Below are 16,156 nucleotides of genomic sequence, written 5' to 3'. Positions count from 1 at the left end.
TTTTAGCAGCAAGCAACATATCACTCTTCAATCCTTTCAAGACTTTGAGGCAATCCAGAAAAGCTGAGAGGGTGTTGTTGAGAGGCTGACTAACATACAGCTTTAGGTATCATCAGCTCAGTAGGAGTTCTTCGCCGAACGCCCCTAAATCATTACATGCAATATATCCATATCTGCAAGAAGTCGTAAGAGAGCTTAACCTTCTAGCACTGCTGCTAGTGGCAAATGTCCTGGAAATCTAGAGACTGAGATAAAACGTCTCCAACTGCCCAAGCCACTGGTTGGTGTCCGTAAACCAAGGAGTGATCAAATGTGATTCATGAGACCAAAGCAATGCTTTTCTCGACCAGATACATTTAGATACATCAATCTAAATAAAAATCTGACTTTGTTCCTGCCCTGCAAAACCAACATTAGCTAGTGGAGGCATAAAGCCCTCCAGTGTGAGGTGTGAAGTCCTTGTGGTAATGTGGAGGGCACTGGTGACGGTATGAGCATGACACCTTAAATCAGCAGGAGCCAGGTCTACCAAATTATGGATGAGGCCCAGGTCATATCAGCAGTTTCATGCAGAGGGCAGATGACGAGTGTGCCCTCGAATATGGCTTTAAATGCATGGTGGTCCATGGGAAAGATCCTAGGATGAAATAACTGACTCTAACGTAAGGTCAATAACTAAGCAACGTATTAATTTAGTGTAATGCCAACCAGTGCTTGACACTGGTCATCCCTTGAACCTTGAAAGCAGGGACCAAGTCCTGATAAAAATAACATCGGGAAAAATCAGCACATAGAATGTCCATGTAGGTCACTTCATCATAAGAAGGATGTTTGCAACTTCATCTCGTCCTCTATAGTCATGGGTGGGTAATGTAAAAACGTAGCAACGTGTTTTATATATACATGTAAACATGTGATTCACTCTGGATATTTTAATATATAATCCTAATGCAGGCCATAAAGAGGCCTCCTAACCTCGAGTTCCCAAAAAAAACTAGATATTATGACTAAAAGAAATATTCAAAACATTGAAGCTATTTTTACTGATGTAAATCACATGCATATTTTCCACGTATTGAGTAGCTGACTTTATGAATGAGTCAAAATGACATTTCTAAACTAGGGGTACACTTGCTTGGTGCATTTCAAAAGGACAGTTTTTCAACAAGTTAAATACATGTTCTGCCTTGAATGTTATAATGCTTGGCTTCTAAAGGTATGAGAGCTTTTATTTACAGCTGTACATGTCTTTTAAACCACACCTCAGTGCCCTTTAGAAATGCTGATCCCCATTTCACACCATGTCCTTCTGAAAGGGGCTGGGCAATACGTGAGTGAGACTCGTATACGTTCAGCCTGTAAACAATGTGATTGGAAAGACTGGTGTGGCCAAAGGCGCATACGCCCTTATAAACTGGCGCATATACCCTTACCTGTATATTCAAAGGTGGAGAATCCTAAAGTGCGACAAGGACTGTTAGGATGCCTTATATGACCTACAACCATCAATGATATAGAAACATTTCTTCAAGTTAGGACCTGTGACACTACAGGTCTTTCTAGAACGTTATAATGTGATAGGAGACAACCAGTCTGGCACATACAGGGATATATCATGGCAGAGAGTGTTGCTAACTCTACTGTATTCATATGAGTGGTGAGGCTTATTCATAAGAGTGGCAAGGCTATCAGTATTACCCTTCTTCAGGATTGGGATGTGTTATCCGAGACCTAGAATAGTAAGTAAGGTCTAAGAATGGGCTGGCTGTGGCTAATAGGAAAAGCTAAAACTGGTTAGCGAAGGGGGAGCGGACAGGTATTCTCTCTCGTCATACCACCATACCCATTAGAACCATGGTGTGCCCAGCTTCTGGAGCGTGAAGTGGTGATCCAGTACCAAGCTAGCTGATACGGAGTAATGTTTTAATCTACCTTGGATTACATGATGGAGGGGACATTTCCCTATTTTTTGACTCAATATGTTTCCAAGTTTCTCCTTTTAAAGAATAAAGATGTGGTCAGAGAGTAGCTGAAGGTCGTTAGACAGAGACAATAATGATGAATAGTTCTTGAGACAGCAGTGATTAAAAGTGAAAAGTCTGAGAACACGTTATTGCGCATCATCAATCTACAAACCAGTATTAGTAATTGTCAGATATATTTCAGACCCAATAATCTATGATTGACATGCAAATTCTTATTGCACAGAAAATGATTTATTTCACTACTGACCTGTGTGCCCCATGCAACAACTGTAACATCACTTCCCTCCTGCACCACTTCCGCTTCAGATAATGGAATGTAGAATGGCTCCACAGGAACCTGCTCCACTGAAACATAAAAAAGAATATTTTTACAAGCTGTTTTGTGTAGATTTTTTTTCTCCAAATCTTTTTATTGACATTTTCAGTAAAAAGAACAATACAAAATAGAGCACTGCGAAAAACAAGGGCATCACACACCTTGACACTTTAACCTCTTTAACCCCATGGTGATATTCTCAACATTGCTGGAAGGTTCTGCCATGGTTCTCTGGTCGGAAACAGCAACAGTGTCTGGGGCACCACAAATGTGTACATTTTAAAGCAAAGCCGATTGCAAATAATACTCAAAATCCTGTGCCATAGGTCTTCTACCTAGGAGAAATCATGAATCCACAATTGAAAGTCAGTCCTGCTCTGTCATTGCACACAACTGATTCAGGAGCATGTTCAAACCCAGAAGCATCTTGGTGACAAATTCAAAAGTGTTCCAATTATACCTGTTTAATTCACTCTTTCTCGCCTGCTCTTATCTCATGTTGGGCCTTTGACAAACCACCGCACTTTGGATGCAGAGACTGAGCACGCTGCACAACAGCCTGAGATTTACAAAGTTGTCTTTGCGGTTCGTGGTCATTTCCTGATTCTTCTAGTCATGAGAAGTAGGTGGGCCCACTAGAATAGTATGCATGGAGCACCAAATATCCAGGGATGCAAGACTCCCTCTTGCAAACCTCTAATGCAAAGTTGCCAACATGGCAGTAGCGTGCCCTATACATAACCCCAGCAAACAATTAGCGGGGCAGGAACGAGGCATTCTTAGCAACTATTTTACCCGCGTTGCTAGAGTGAGACACATTGCATCTGAAGGGTAGACACTTTGTTGTTTAAATCTACTTGCATTCTGATAGTAACTGCGATGACTATACAGTAGCGAGCTCAGTGAGAAGCAAACCTGATTCGCAGAAACACTGCACGTTCCAACACAAAGTGCTGTGCATGCAGCTGCCACATTCATTGTTAAGCATCATGTAGAACACGGCTTAGGGGCAGGAGTGTCAATGTCACTGCCGCACTGCAATGATGTGTTATATCAACTATACGGCAGTGCATTGCAATCGCTGAAAGTAATTTTCATGGGTGAGCCAAATGTGTGTCACATGTTTACTCTTGGCATAAAAATCAACAAAACTATGTTTATCAAAAAAGTATCATGTAGAAAGAGGCACTGAAGCAGGGCTCTGCTCCAGGTAAGAGCGTGTATGCATCTGCCAGAGTTCCTATTGGATGCAATACTGCGGTCAGATCAGCATGTGAGTGGCAGAAGCACAGCTTCATGCTTGGTTTTGGGGTTACCAGCGCAGTGCTCGGCCTTCTGCTATTGAACATGGTTGCACTGCAGTGCACGGTGGGCTGGTCTCACAGATCAGTGTATGGGCTCTTTATTTGGCCTTGTCTGTCTGGTTTATATGAAGTTGGCGGATTCTTACTGATTCTCTAATATTACCAGAAACATTGTCTGAAGCAAGCACGAATACATGCATTCTCCCCTAACTTGCATAACACGTATGTAGTTTGTCTTTTCAAGTTTGAAATTGCTATGATTCTTAATGGGGTCTACTTTTAATTTGGTCCCCTGGAATATCTCTGCCCCAGTCAGACGTTGCTAGAGCAAACGGCTTGAGTAAGTTGGTGTGCAGATCATCAGGGCTGAATATCCGGCCAAACACCAGGTTCTGTCCAATGCTTAAGGTAAAGAGTTTTCACAGGCCTTCATGAATTCTGGCAGTACCAAAACACAATGATTTCAGACGGCTATATTAGAGTGACAAATACTGTAGCTTTAACAATGGCTTTAAAGGCCGGCAAGACCCTCCCGGCTCCCAAGCCGGCACTCACAGTGGTGCTGCCGGGAGCCAGCTATTTAACTTTGCTCCCCCCAAGTGAGAGCAGCATTTCCCTCTGCTCCCACCCAGGCAGGGCAAAGTTGTGTTCTTTAGTAATTATAACTTGTGCCCTGATATAACTATAACTTGCACACCTTTCATGCATGGTCTTGTCATTAAAGATGTAATTTCAGATGTTAGTGAGGTTATCAATGATGTCACGAGTCATGTAATATGGGAAGTAATTAGCAGTGCATGGGGATAGCACGAATTAAAGTCATATAGGCATCTATTGGTATCCGATAGAGAAATTAGGCTATTTTAGTGGTAGGGACTGCTGTGTAATTTTTTAAACAAATAAAACTTTTTTCTTTTTATGTTTCAGTTTACATGGGCCTGACCTCTCCCCAGTAACTGCACCGAACACTCGATGCCGCTTGAGAGAATCATGTCCCGCATACACTGCTTGCAACCACTATGCATTGAAATGAGGTTTTAATTCATTCCAGAGTGGCTGCTCGTCTGTGCATGCATAGGAACAGCTGCCCATCTTTGATGTGCTTTAAACCCATGCCAAGATGGGCATCCATGTGTGTGCAAGGTTACACACGAGCGGGTATCTTTAAATGTTTTTGCAAAACTTGATTACAAAATCATTCAAAGATGTCAGCTAGTACCTGCATGGTTGGCCGTCTTTGAACGATAAACCTTTTACAAAAACTTTTTTTTTTAAAACATTGACATTGCCAAGAGGCCTAGAGGCTGTTTGCCAATAGCTGACCCATTAGCTTTCGTAATTCTTTTTTTTTTTTTTTTTACTCCTGTCCTGTGAAAAGAAAGACTCGGACCGGGCTGGGGTGAAAGGCTTTCAAATAGCATTTATTTGACGCACACAGAAAAATATACAGCTCTAGTTGGATCCTGGATCCTGATATTTTAAAGAAACCTATTTCTGTGTTGCTATAATTTTGCAAAAACTCCAATAGCAATTTAAATTTTACACACGAAGAAAATGTGTTGCACCAACCTCATTATCCTTTTATTTTATTGCCAATCAATATATAAATGCATTCTTGTTTGGCACGTGTGTCCTAGTACCTGTTTTAGGCTCAGGCATGGGTGAATTAATAGTATCCTGCATACCGTTTTTCATTTTGGGATCGATTTGTAATTGCATCTACTTTAGAAGATTTACATGCAAGTTTCACAAAGCCAAAAACCAGCTAAGTGGTAAATGAACTGTAATTTTTTTTTTTAATTATTATAAAAGACCACCTTCAACCAAATACAGTTGTGCCATCCCCAGCGACAAAAATATTTACCTAGGTTAATTGTTTTTCAAATATTGGAGCACTGCAGGTGAGTCATCACGAATCCTAACTAACTAATTTATGTTGTGCTCACGCAAAGTGGTCAATTACTGAGACTACAATAATTGTGTTGAATAGGTACGCTTGTGCCTACCATACAAGTGCATCATAAGATAGTCATTTGCGGTTATTTTGATGCCTGCTCGACGGATTCCTAGTAGACCAACAGTGGGGTGTTGGAGGCTCTCTTTTCCCCTGCATTGTTGCCAAAACCCAACAAGTACACCTTGCGGTAGGGCTGCCTTCCGTACAGATATATGCGTGTGTTCACGTGGGAGTTAAAGGACTGCAGTATATACACTGGTGGCTGAACACAAGGTAGGCCACATATTTGGAGGCTTCAGGGGAGCCAACTTTGCACCTCCTTCAAGAAGGATGACACAGGTTGTGAAGTAATGGACACTGGAATAAGTGCCAGTGAACCGCTTATATCTGATTGGCTACTGCAAACGTGCTGGAGTGCGCTCATATCTGCCATGTTCCAGTAAGTTGGTTCCCACACGAGCTGGTCTCTAAAGAGAGGCAGCATGGCGAGGTGTGTGAGGCACCCCATTGTGCTTGAAATGCGAGGCGGGATCTGGCACCATCCCTTGCAGGAAAGACCCTTTGAGAGAACCCAAGGGCTCCACCAGGTATTAGGCCTCATAGAGCCACTAACAGGGAGACTTCCAAGGCTCTCTATGCCAAGCGGCCTGTCCCCGCACGCAGGGGGCACAGAAAGGAGTTGGTGGACTTGACCCTGTCTATCCCTAGTGCAGGCAGTGATGGGCAGCAAGGCACCTCAAAGCATTACACACCACCAACTGGTGGGTTTAGGGCACGGAGTGGCACCACAGTTGCCACATGGAAACATGGCCTTTTTTAATGTCCGACATCCTTAGCCACGGTCACATCCATTTCCAGTTAGAAAATCCATGTATTTGCCAAATATACAGGCGGTCCAAGAGAAGCATTCGGGAGGCTGGCTCCACAGCAGTTCACACAATCTGTTATTGCGTCGACGCTCACTGACCAGCTGCCAAAAGGAGATTTAGGACACTTCTGGGTGCCCTGCAGGTGGCAGTTATAGGAAGTTGTTTCAGCACCAGAGTTTGTGTGAACCAATATAACTCGTGTGAGAGCGAGGTACAGACTGACTGTTTAGGTGTACTTCCTACGAGTGCTTTTAACCTTTCCAGAAGGCAACGCAACGCCGTTCTGTTTATTTGCATCTCTGCTGCTTCCTGGAGGAGTAAAAAAAATGTTTGCAGTACTGGAGGACTAAAAAAATTAATTCTGCAGTATAACGCACAGACTGCGTTTCTAATAGAGGAATTCTCGGCCCTAGCACTTTTGGGATTTTATTAAGGGATGATTCCCAAGTGCACCCGGAAAAGGACGAGGGGGCTCCAAACCAGTTGCACGTGGAGTGACACCTCAGGGTAAGATTTATAGTGCACCAAAGGAGAAATCAGGGCTGCATCACGCTGCCAAGGAAATAGGACTTCCCCGTGCAAAGGATTTCGAGAAAGAAACGGCCGGTAAAATGCATCAGCTTGCCATCCTTTTTTTTTGTTATATGAGGAGCTCATAATAAAATGGAGCATCGGTATGATGAAAAGCCTACTCAAATCACTGCACAGTGTTCTTTTTACTGGTACCAGTCATGTGTAAAGGAAACATCTTAAGATTGTAATAAAATAAATACTACAAATAGAAATTCACACATTGGGATTTGCAAGCTAGAGAAGGCATCTTGATGTCAAACAGATTTTAGGTCTGTAGTAGAGCTGGTTTACGGTACTTGCACATGTGCCTTCGAAAGGCAAACATTTTACAATGAGTAGGCTGGAAAGCAGATGTGCATCTACAGCTTGGATACCTTAAAAAGCATACTTACATTTTATGTGGAGCTGTAAAATGTTTCTTGCTGCAAGTTCTCCAAATTATAAACTGTGAACTACTTTTACACATGATCATAACTGCATAGGAAGCGTACCCTGAAACGAGTAGAGCTGGATTTTTTCTTTTTACTGGGCCTTAGAATTGTAGATCGCAGCTGTGAAAAGCAGTGATATTTTTCCCCACGAAGTTCCGAGTGACAAAGTAACGAACGTAGCTCGAGTTATCAAAAAGTCCTCGACCTGACATCACCCGTTTAGTTTAGTTTAATACATTTATAGAGCGCATGGTTACACCGCAACGGTGTGTCCCCGTCTCCCTCCATCAGCCTCAACTGCTACAACCAATCTGCCAGTATTTTCCAGTCTTTGCATGTCATCAATCCATCATCTCTCAAATCCTGTACCATTGGCCAATACATCATAGTGGTTGTCAATAGGATGCTACCTACCCACCAGTGACGGTCCTCCGGAAGGGCGGAGGAGCGTCGCCCCACTGCTTCAGCTGAAAGCTGAATACAAAAAACAAAATGATAATATTGTTCCATTAATATCATTTTGCTTTTTGTATTCAGCTTGCAGTCGAAGGAGCGGGGCAGGACTGGGCTCCCCACACCTCACAGCGAGGAGGAGTGGTGGCAGCACAAAAAAATTGCGCATGACGCTTTGGCCGGCCATCTCGGGCCGGCCAAAGTGTCATGCGCACTGTGCATGTTCTCCACCCAGGCTGCACTATAGACTCGGTGGAGAACAGCGCAGCCTGCCAGCCCCTGTCTGAGCACCGAACCACGGCGCTCAGACCAATCACAACACTGCTACTGCAGCATTGTGGTTGGCCAGTGGATTCTGGGAGGCTGAGTGCTTCGCTCTCTGGTTCCAGGGTGCTCCAGAGAGGATGGAGGAGAGGCAGCGGTATGAAGAAAAGTGGTATTTTCTTTTATCCCCCCCCCCCTTTGTTCACGCCTCACCACCTCTTTTGGGTAACAGCCGCTACTCCTACCCCCCCCCCCCTCAAGCTCAAGAAATTAAAAGCCAAAATACTCACATACAGCAAATGGACTAACCAAGGCTCCTCCACAGTCAGACCACAATAATTAGGTGCCCCACCAAAACTTTAACACATACGTATATATTCTGTACATGATAATAAACCCCTTGTCACACTTGCGGCATAATTAAATCAACTCACCCAAAATATTCAACATCATAACATTCCTGTGTAAAATATTTCCCTATTTAGGCTTCTCTTAAAGAGAGCAAACCGTCACCTAATTGCTTTCCCATCTCGACTAAGCCAACAGTCTATATCTTGGATGTCATCTTTACCCCTTCACAGACTACACAGAATCCAGAAATGCAATTGGAAGACAACTCCTTAATAAAGATATCTGAACTTAAACTTCAAAAGTTGTTCAGTCTTCACATTGAAGGCCACTGGCAAGATGTATTACCTTTCATTCAATGTGCATTAAAACATCTATGGCACTGAACCACTCTTGCTGCAACTTGAACTCTGCCTCTACTGCTAGAGTAGATCACTATGCTAGATTGTCTAGACTTTCATCCTTCCCTTCAAAATAATCTCACTTCAGACAGTTCTGGAACGAATTTCCTGCAAAACTGTGGAGAGTTACAAACCAGTTTTCATTCACATGCCTGAATGATGAAGAACACTTGTAACAAATACGTAGCTACATGCATGTTTGTCTACTTTCACATTTTCCCTAACACTTCAGACATATGTGCAGTTATTAGTGTGATGCACCATGATTGGCGCATGGTCCAATCCCTTATAGAACATGCATTCTAAAAGGGTACACACTAACCAGAGGTAAATCAAATCACTTTGCACTCTCATCGGGAGTTATGAAGCACTAAAATTCGACATTACAACAAGGTGCTACACAAATGCTGAAAGTGAGCTTTGCAAATGCTTGTATCATAACATTACACGATAACATTCCTACACTGTGCTCTCTTTGGTGTTGGGGTGGGAAGTAGCAATTACATTCATATGCATTGACCTGACCAGCAGTACAAACAAAAACATAGGTCTCTCATACCTATTTGGAAGAGAGGACTACTCTAACACAGTAACATTTGTGCTTCCTGGGCCTAAAGAAGGTGGCACAAAAGGGTGAGGGGTGTTCGCATACACAGCCATATGCCTCACTATAGAAGATCACTGCAAGAAAGAAATGTTGTTCAATTAGGGATCGTAAAAGCCCTAAGCTAGCCTATGATCCAAAAGGGCACAAGAAGAGGTAGAAACATGTTGGCAAAAAACTGGAACTATGAACCACTGTCTTCAATTAACATTATAATCTAATTTTTAATCATATCTTGGGTACCCCTCTGAATAAAGAGAACTCTTCTGACTATACCCCACGTTTTTTTATATTTACTAAATCCCTGCTCCCAACCAAACAGAATTATTTGGAACCCTACAATGCTCGAGTCCATCAGGGGGTGCTCACCTATCTTGAGGAAGCCAATGATTAAGCATGACACACAAAAGTGTGGGTGAGGTGTCCTCTTCCAATATCATTTGATACCTGGAATAGGTGATGAGCCATTCAACTGAGTTACCATTGTAATGACCTAATGACCCATGTATGTTTATCTGTGACTTCCGGACTTGGAGGTGAGGTGGAGGAGGCATAGGTAATTTGGTTGGTTACCTCCTCTGTACTTTTTTGCTGAAAGAGAATCTTTGGAACACCATCCTGTTTCTGGCAGTCCTTTAAAAGATCTCTGATAAAGAGACCCTTCGGGGGACCCGTAGGGAATTGCAGCGCCGGCCCTACGAGGAGCAACTGCCCGATGATGAAGCATGACACCTCTTGGGGTGTGTGAGGGCAACAGTGGACAACAAGCGTTTTGTCCACTTTATTAGTGGGTCACACTTACCTAGGATGTCTTTTCTCCCTTCCCTCCTTTTTCTTTTCTCTTTGAACGGGTGACTATTTGCACCCTTATGCGTGGGCGACTTTTTGCACCCCGTTACAGGAACAGTGTCCCTATGTGATAACGAATGTAAGAATTAGGAGCATGGACACTGGACCTTGAATAGCTCCTTGGCCCCCCTCTCTTTTTGTGATTATTCTTGTTGCTTGTTACTCTTAAGAAGACTGGTGACATCAGCCTAAAAAAAAAAAAATAGAGAACAACTCACGCGTTTACATTTATACGAGACTAAAACGATAATCTCAGCCAGAAAAAAAACGCTTCTCACGGCATTGCTAATTGAATCACACGTGCCTTTAGGCCGTCCGAAGCCTCTAGCGCCTACCTCGCCACACACTCCGCCTCAGTGAAAAACGTGTGCCCCTCCCCCTTGAAAGTTTCCAGCTGCCAGGAGTGCTTTACCTTCATGGAGACTTGAAAGGCCGCTGCCCCTGGCAGGAAATGAATGAGTCGATAACATCTGATACAAGTGACCAGTCCAGTGACCCCAAGCTTAATTCCACTAGTACTAGCCTGCAAAACTGGCAGAGACCCTTTGCCTCGCCCAGGAGCAAAACCCGCATTCCCTTCATGAAATCATTGCCACAGCAGTCCGCTCTTTAAAAGCGAAGGACCCGAGCAATCCATGAACAAGAAGCTGGTCGTCGTCAACGGGAAGAGGCTGAGAATATGTCTACATTTATATTTAGCTTGAGACGAGCAACCCAGCAAGTTCGCTGAAAGAGCTAAACTAGTTTACACTAGGAGGAGAAAAACAATCCAGCCAACGAAAGATTGATCAAATGCTAGGGTGACCAGATTCTCAGAACAAAAAACGGGGACAGGTCATAGACATAGAAGTAGGACTACGGTTTGCAGTAACCATCGACATAAAAGTAGGACTATTTCACAGCTGTCATAGACATAGAAAAAGGACTACAATTACAGCTCCCTCCACAGACCGAGATGAAGCATTACAGACAACAAATCTGCGGTCTTTTATTGGCAACCCTCTCCTTCACACAGCAGCATTAGTACTTTTTATTACATTTACACTTTTAAGGACTATAGCATATATTTGCCAAAAATCAATAAAACATCACAGGCTAGCAAACGCCAGATTTACTAGCTTTATCAATGCTCGTTTCTATAGCTGTGCGTCAGCACCACGTAAAGTACAACTCACCAATGTTGCTTAGTTGCTCATGACAGAAAAGCATGGGAGGTAAACTGCGGAATGCTAAATTGCCAAATGGCAGCCATGGACCCATGGACAAAAAAAAACTTCTCTCCAGGTATTACTGCCTTAGGGTCTTAAGGGTGGCAAAGGTTGGCCAACCACACTGTCCTCCCACATTTGCATAGTCACTGCTGAGATGTCATGTTACCTTACTGGGGTATGTATAGTGCACTCTAGCCATTGGTATCATCTCATAATGCAATAGTGTGAAGACCTGAGCAAAAAGCTCGAGCAGCGCTGCTCGCCTCTCCCACAGGCGTTAACCCTGCTCCTTTAAGTCCTTTCCAGCTAAACAGTTTGCCGTGATCTGAAAGGTCAGTCAAAAGGTCAAGTCATAGCTTTGATATGGAGAACACAAAGCATGCATCAGTTGGTTATGAATAAAACATGCAATGAGCAATGCAATAATCCTTGCACGGTATGCATAAGGGCTACTGAAAAGTTTGTATGGCTATGAATACAAGCTACAGGATGAAGAAATATTGTTTTATCCAAAGTATAAACTTTGGCTGGCACGATGACGTAGGTGGCGCTGCGTGTAAAATGTCTCTCTTCAAAGGATTTCCCTTCTTGCTACAGCGCTCACCTCAGTGACGACACATGCCGTAAACGGTGCAATGCGCGCGCATGCTCAACCGGAACAATGAAAAACAGGGACATTTCTGTGTTTAACGGGGACACTGTTTGAAAACAGGACATTTGAGTCACTTGGAGAAAAGTGTCGGGACACGGGGACACTTCCCCATAAACGGGGACCGTCCTGGGAAAACGGGGACGCCTGGTCACCCTATCAAATGCACAATATATGAAGCTTTAAACAGTGTCAACAATGTACAATGTTAACTTTAGTGTGCATTATATACGTAGTCAATAACACTCTCATTGAACTGCATTACACACACACGCTATAGTTTAGTTGTGTTGTTTGGATTGGTCTGATTAGACTGATTTACTATAAATGATATAGTGTAGAAGAGGTTTGTGCTGGATTACGCCGATCTAGCGTGGAACAAGGGATTTACGCTCACATACACAGATAATCTGCCATGGAGTTATCTCCTACGACCTCTTGTTGGACAGAAAAGAACAAGGACTGTAATCCAAGAGCTATATTTGCACACAATGTTCAGAACGTTGAATAACACAGTCTTGGCTAAGAGTACAAATCACATAATAAATGTAACTGCTAGCAAATAAGAAGATATTTTGATAAACAAGCTGGGTAAACTAAATCTGGTTGATTCACTATAGATTATCGGTCAAACGTGTATAAAATAGTAGTGCAAATAAATTAGGGATTAGTACAAGCGCATCTGTTTTGTTCCACAGAGAACACATTTAAATATGAAGGAATCAGAGCACTATGTTTATATTTTAATTCCACTCTCTTTCCTTAACTTAACATACAGTAGCGTTTTTAGAAGAAGCCACTGCGGTCCGGCCAAAAAGTGAGGGCGGGATGCGGCGGCGGCGCGCAGGCCACACTTGCCTGGCCCAGCAGCAGCCTGGCACCACTTGACGTGCCTCCCCTCGGCAGCCCCGTCTGACCCATCCTCCCCGGCGCTCCGAGCGGATGAGGGCATTGCAGTGGCGTAACGAAAGTAGAAGGGGCTCCCCTGCAAGGTACACAGAGGGGCCCCTCTCCGGATTTAATCGGGAGCACTCCGGTGTGAGTACAGTGCTGACGGGGCCCCCCTGCAGCTCGGGGGTCCCCCCGCACTGCGGGGGCCTGTGTTACGCCCCTGGGGCATTGTATGGACTGCCCTGCATGCCTGTGTTACTGGGAAAGAAAAGGAAGGCAGCAGAGTGGGCAAATAGTACAACTATGTAAGCATGTGTTGGTACTTTTAATCCGTGGCCTTAAAATACAACCTGGACCCTCTAATCTTCGGCACGTTTTCCTAGTCGCCTCTGTTTTGAACCTGCACTTTTAGTTTGTGTTTCAGACGGTCCTTTTGGAAGTTATTTTTATAAATAAGGCTTCCTGGTTTGGAAAGTAAGTAACTTTCCCAATTGCAGCTTGGTGGTGATTTCATCGCAGGCCTGGCCCTCATTAGTGTAGTCAAGTGTTACTTAAGCAATTAAGTCAGGCAGCTTCTACAAAGCAGCTATGCTGTGACTGCAAATACACGGGGGGGGGGGGGGCTGAGCAAAAATTTCGGGGGGGGGGGGGCTGAACTTTAAGCAATAGGCAGAGTGGAGCTGCAGGGGCTCTTAGAAGGGGTGAAACAACACCAAGGCCTCATTAACATGCAAATGGTCTTTTAAAGACCTGTGAAGTGCTCGGGTGCGGCTGCTTTTTTGCCCGGCAAGGTGTCTCATCCCGGGCTGCCACACACGACGGGGTGGGGGGGGGGGGGCGGCTGAAGCCCTTTGAGTCTAATGGGTGTCGCGCGCCTGTATAAAGAGAGTTGCCTTCCTGTTTGGGGGGACGCACTTGAACACATGCCCTACGCAGACTCCAGGCCACACTGTACTGTGTTGGTTAGGGCTATTATCTGACAGGTACACACTGACCGTGACCTCACTGGACCCAGAAAGGTCATTACACCCCCCTGAAAGGTCATTACATCCCCCCCGACCCACATCAGTGACTAGTTTTCGACTTCTCAATATTGTAACTGGGTGTGTTTAGTTTTCTATTTCCAGTCCTAGCCTTTTGGGTTGCTGCAGCTAAACCGAGGCAAGGGCACGTCCAGGTCACATCCGCGGTCACTTGATGCTATTTTAAGGTATTTTTTAAGCTCTAGCCCTCAACATCAAAGTGGTCTCTTGGTGCTATACAGCGGGCACTAAAACAAAGGCGAGACCTATTGCATTTCCAATGCTTGTTCCTTTCTTGATTTCAAGTCATGCAATATGCTGACATTCTGTGTTGCATTGGCCTCCTGAAGTGGCTATAGGGTCCATGAAGTATGCTGGTGCACTGACCGGCGCTGCCTTGTAGGTGATGCAACAGATCTTCGAGATTACATGAGATTACAGTAAAAGCAGCAAGTGCTGGTCTAACATTGGCAAGGTGTTTTTACTTTTTCAATCCGTTGAGAAATTGGACAGCCACTGCTTGAAACAATGACAATGAAGGAATCTGGCATACTCGCAATTCGGGCACTACCGCCATCTATGTGCGAGAGGACGAACACTTTCCTTCTGCAGTTTGCATCCCCTGCCTAGGCAAGGACCCACTATAGAAGAGGAGAGAGAGCCTCTGGCCTGTTAGGTGGGTGGGAAGTCATATGACCTTCTCCCTTTTATGCTTCCAGACTTTTGGGGTAAGGGGGCAACCTATTCAAAATACTACTTTTAATAGATGTTGACTTCAGATTTAAATTTGATAATAAACTTAAATATAGTGCTTAAATCACTTCAATCACATGCAAAGAAATGCACGATTCAAAAACATCTAATGCCTGAACTTCGTAATGCAATGAGACGGCATCAATTCATGGATATGCATAAAGAGGCACCGATATTTAGTTTTATTAGTCAGAAAGGATTAGCTACAAAGTGCTTGTTTAATATTAAAATACTAAAACTCCCTCAGTTTGAAATTTGAAAGCAGTCACAGTTAAAAGGACCAAAACCAGCAGGAACAAGGGTTGATAGAAATAATCCATATAATGTGTGCAGAATTTTAAGAATTGTTGCAATCAATGCAATGTTCTGACAGCGCAACATCACAATGATACATTAAAAGGGGGAATAAATCACAAAAACACGTAAAATGTATAGTTCAGATAAAGTAATATGAATTTTAAACACGATAGGAATGTAAATGTTACCCAGACAACAAACCTAACAGTGCAGCCATTTCCAGAAAACGCAATTAAAATGGTGGGGGCGATAACGGAGGGCACAGTTACTCTTACTTCCTGTCACTATAACAACCGTTGATGCAAGCCCTGTTTGTTCCTGTTCCACTAATGTCATATTCAGTACAATTAGGTGAAATTGAAAAGGTCAATAGACAGGGTACGCTTTCCGCGAGGTGCCCAAATCCGATAATGTCAAGGTGAGTCACTGCCTCCTCGGAGTCCTTGCTTGATATCTCGCTGACTAACAAGAGGGTGCCCGCGCACACGCGACTTTTCCATCCGGATACTTTCCACTGAGAGATCCGGGCTGCAGAGGGCGGCCGGGGTCTCTACGGCCGCAGGCTCACTCAAAGCATGCAGCTTGCTTCGCAGAATCAAATGAAGATCTGAGGCTTCAGCGCTGGTCTAGCATTTGATCTTGCATTTTCGCAGAGTGACTGACGCAGCTTTAAAGGTACTACCACGCGTTAGTATCAACATTTTTATATTACTACAGTTTAACAAAAACACGCCACAACGTTAATTAAAATACTAATCAGTTAAGAAGGTCTTCAAGAAACAACAACACAACACACAGAGGAGGACAGAGCAAAACGTCCAGGCCCTAATCAACGGTGCTATCTATCGTTAAGTAAAATATATTTTATTGGTTTCATTTGTATCGTTTCCCTAGGACAGTGGCTCCCTGGGGAGGGTCAAACCCAGCCAGGGGAGCCGCGCGCCAAGCACTTTAATGCATTTAATGTTGAAGGGTTTGT

At 43.9% G+C, this 16,156-nt stretch overlaps 1 protein-coding gene across 2 annotated transcripts in view; it reads right to left on the bottom strand.

Annotated features, from left to right (window-relative positions):
- BCKDHB (branched chain keto acid dehydrogenase E1 subunit beta) overlaps positions 1–16,156 on the bottom strand; it is a 1,118,926-nt gene that overhangs the window by 709,384 nt on the left and 393,386 nt on the right. For both annotated transcript variants that reach the window (XM_085611011.1, XM_085611012.1), the window contains exon 7: positions 2,233–2,330. In XM_085611011.1, coding sequence (XP_085467137.1) covers positions 2,233–2,330 — 98 coding nt within the window. The remainder of the gene's footprint in view (positions 1–2,232; positions 2,331–16,156) is intronic.

The sequence above is a fragment of the Triturus cristatus genome, chromosome 6 (assembly GCF_964204655.1).
Source record: "Triturus cristatus chromosome 6, aTriCri1.1, whole genome shotgun sequence".
Classification (NCBI taxonomy): domain Eukaryota; kingdom Metazoa; phylum Chordata; class Amphibia; order Caudata; family Salamandridae; genus Triturus; species Triturus cristatus.
Note: the sequence above shows the minus strand (reverse complement) of the source record. Positions and strands in the feature narration are given on the sequence as shown.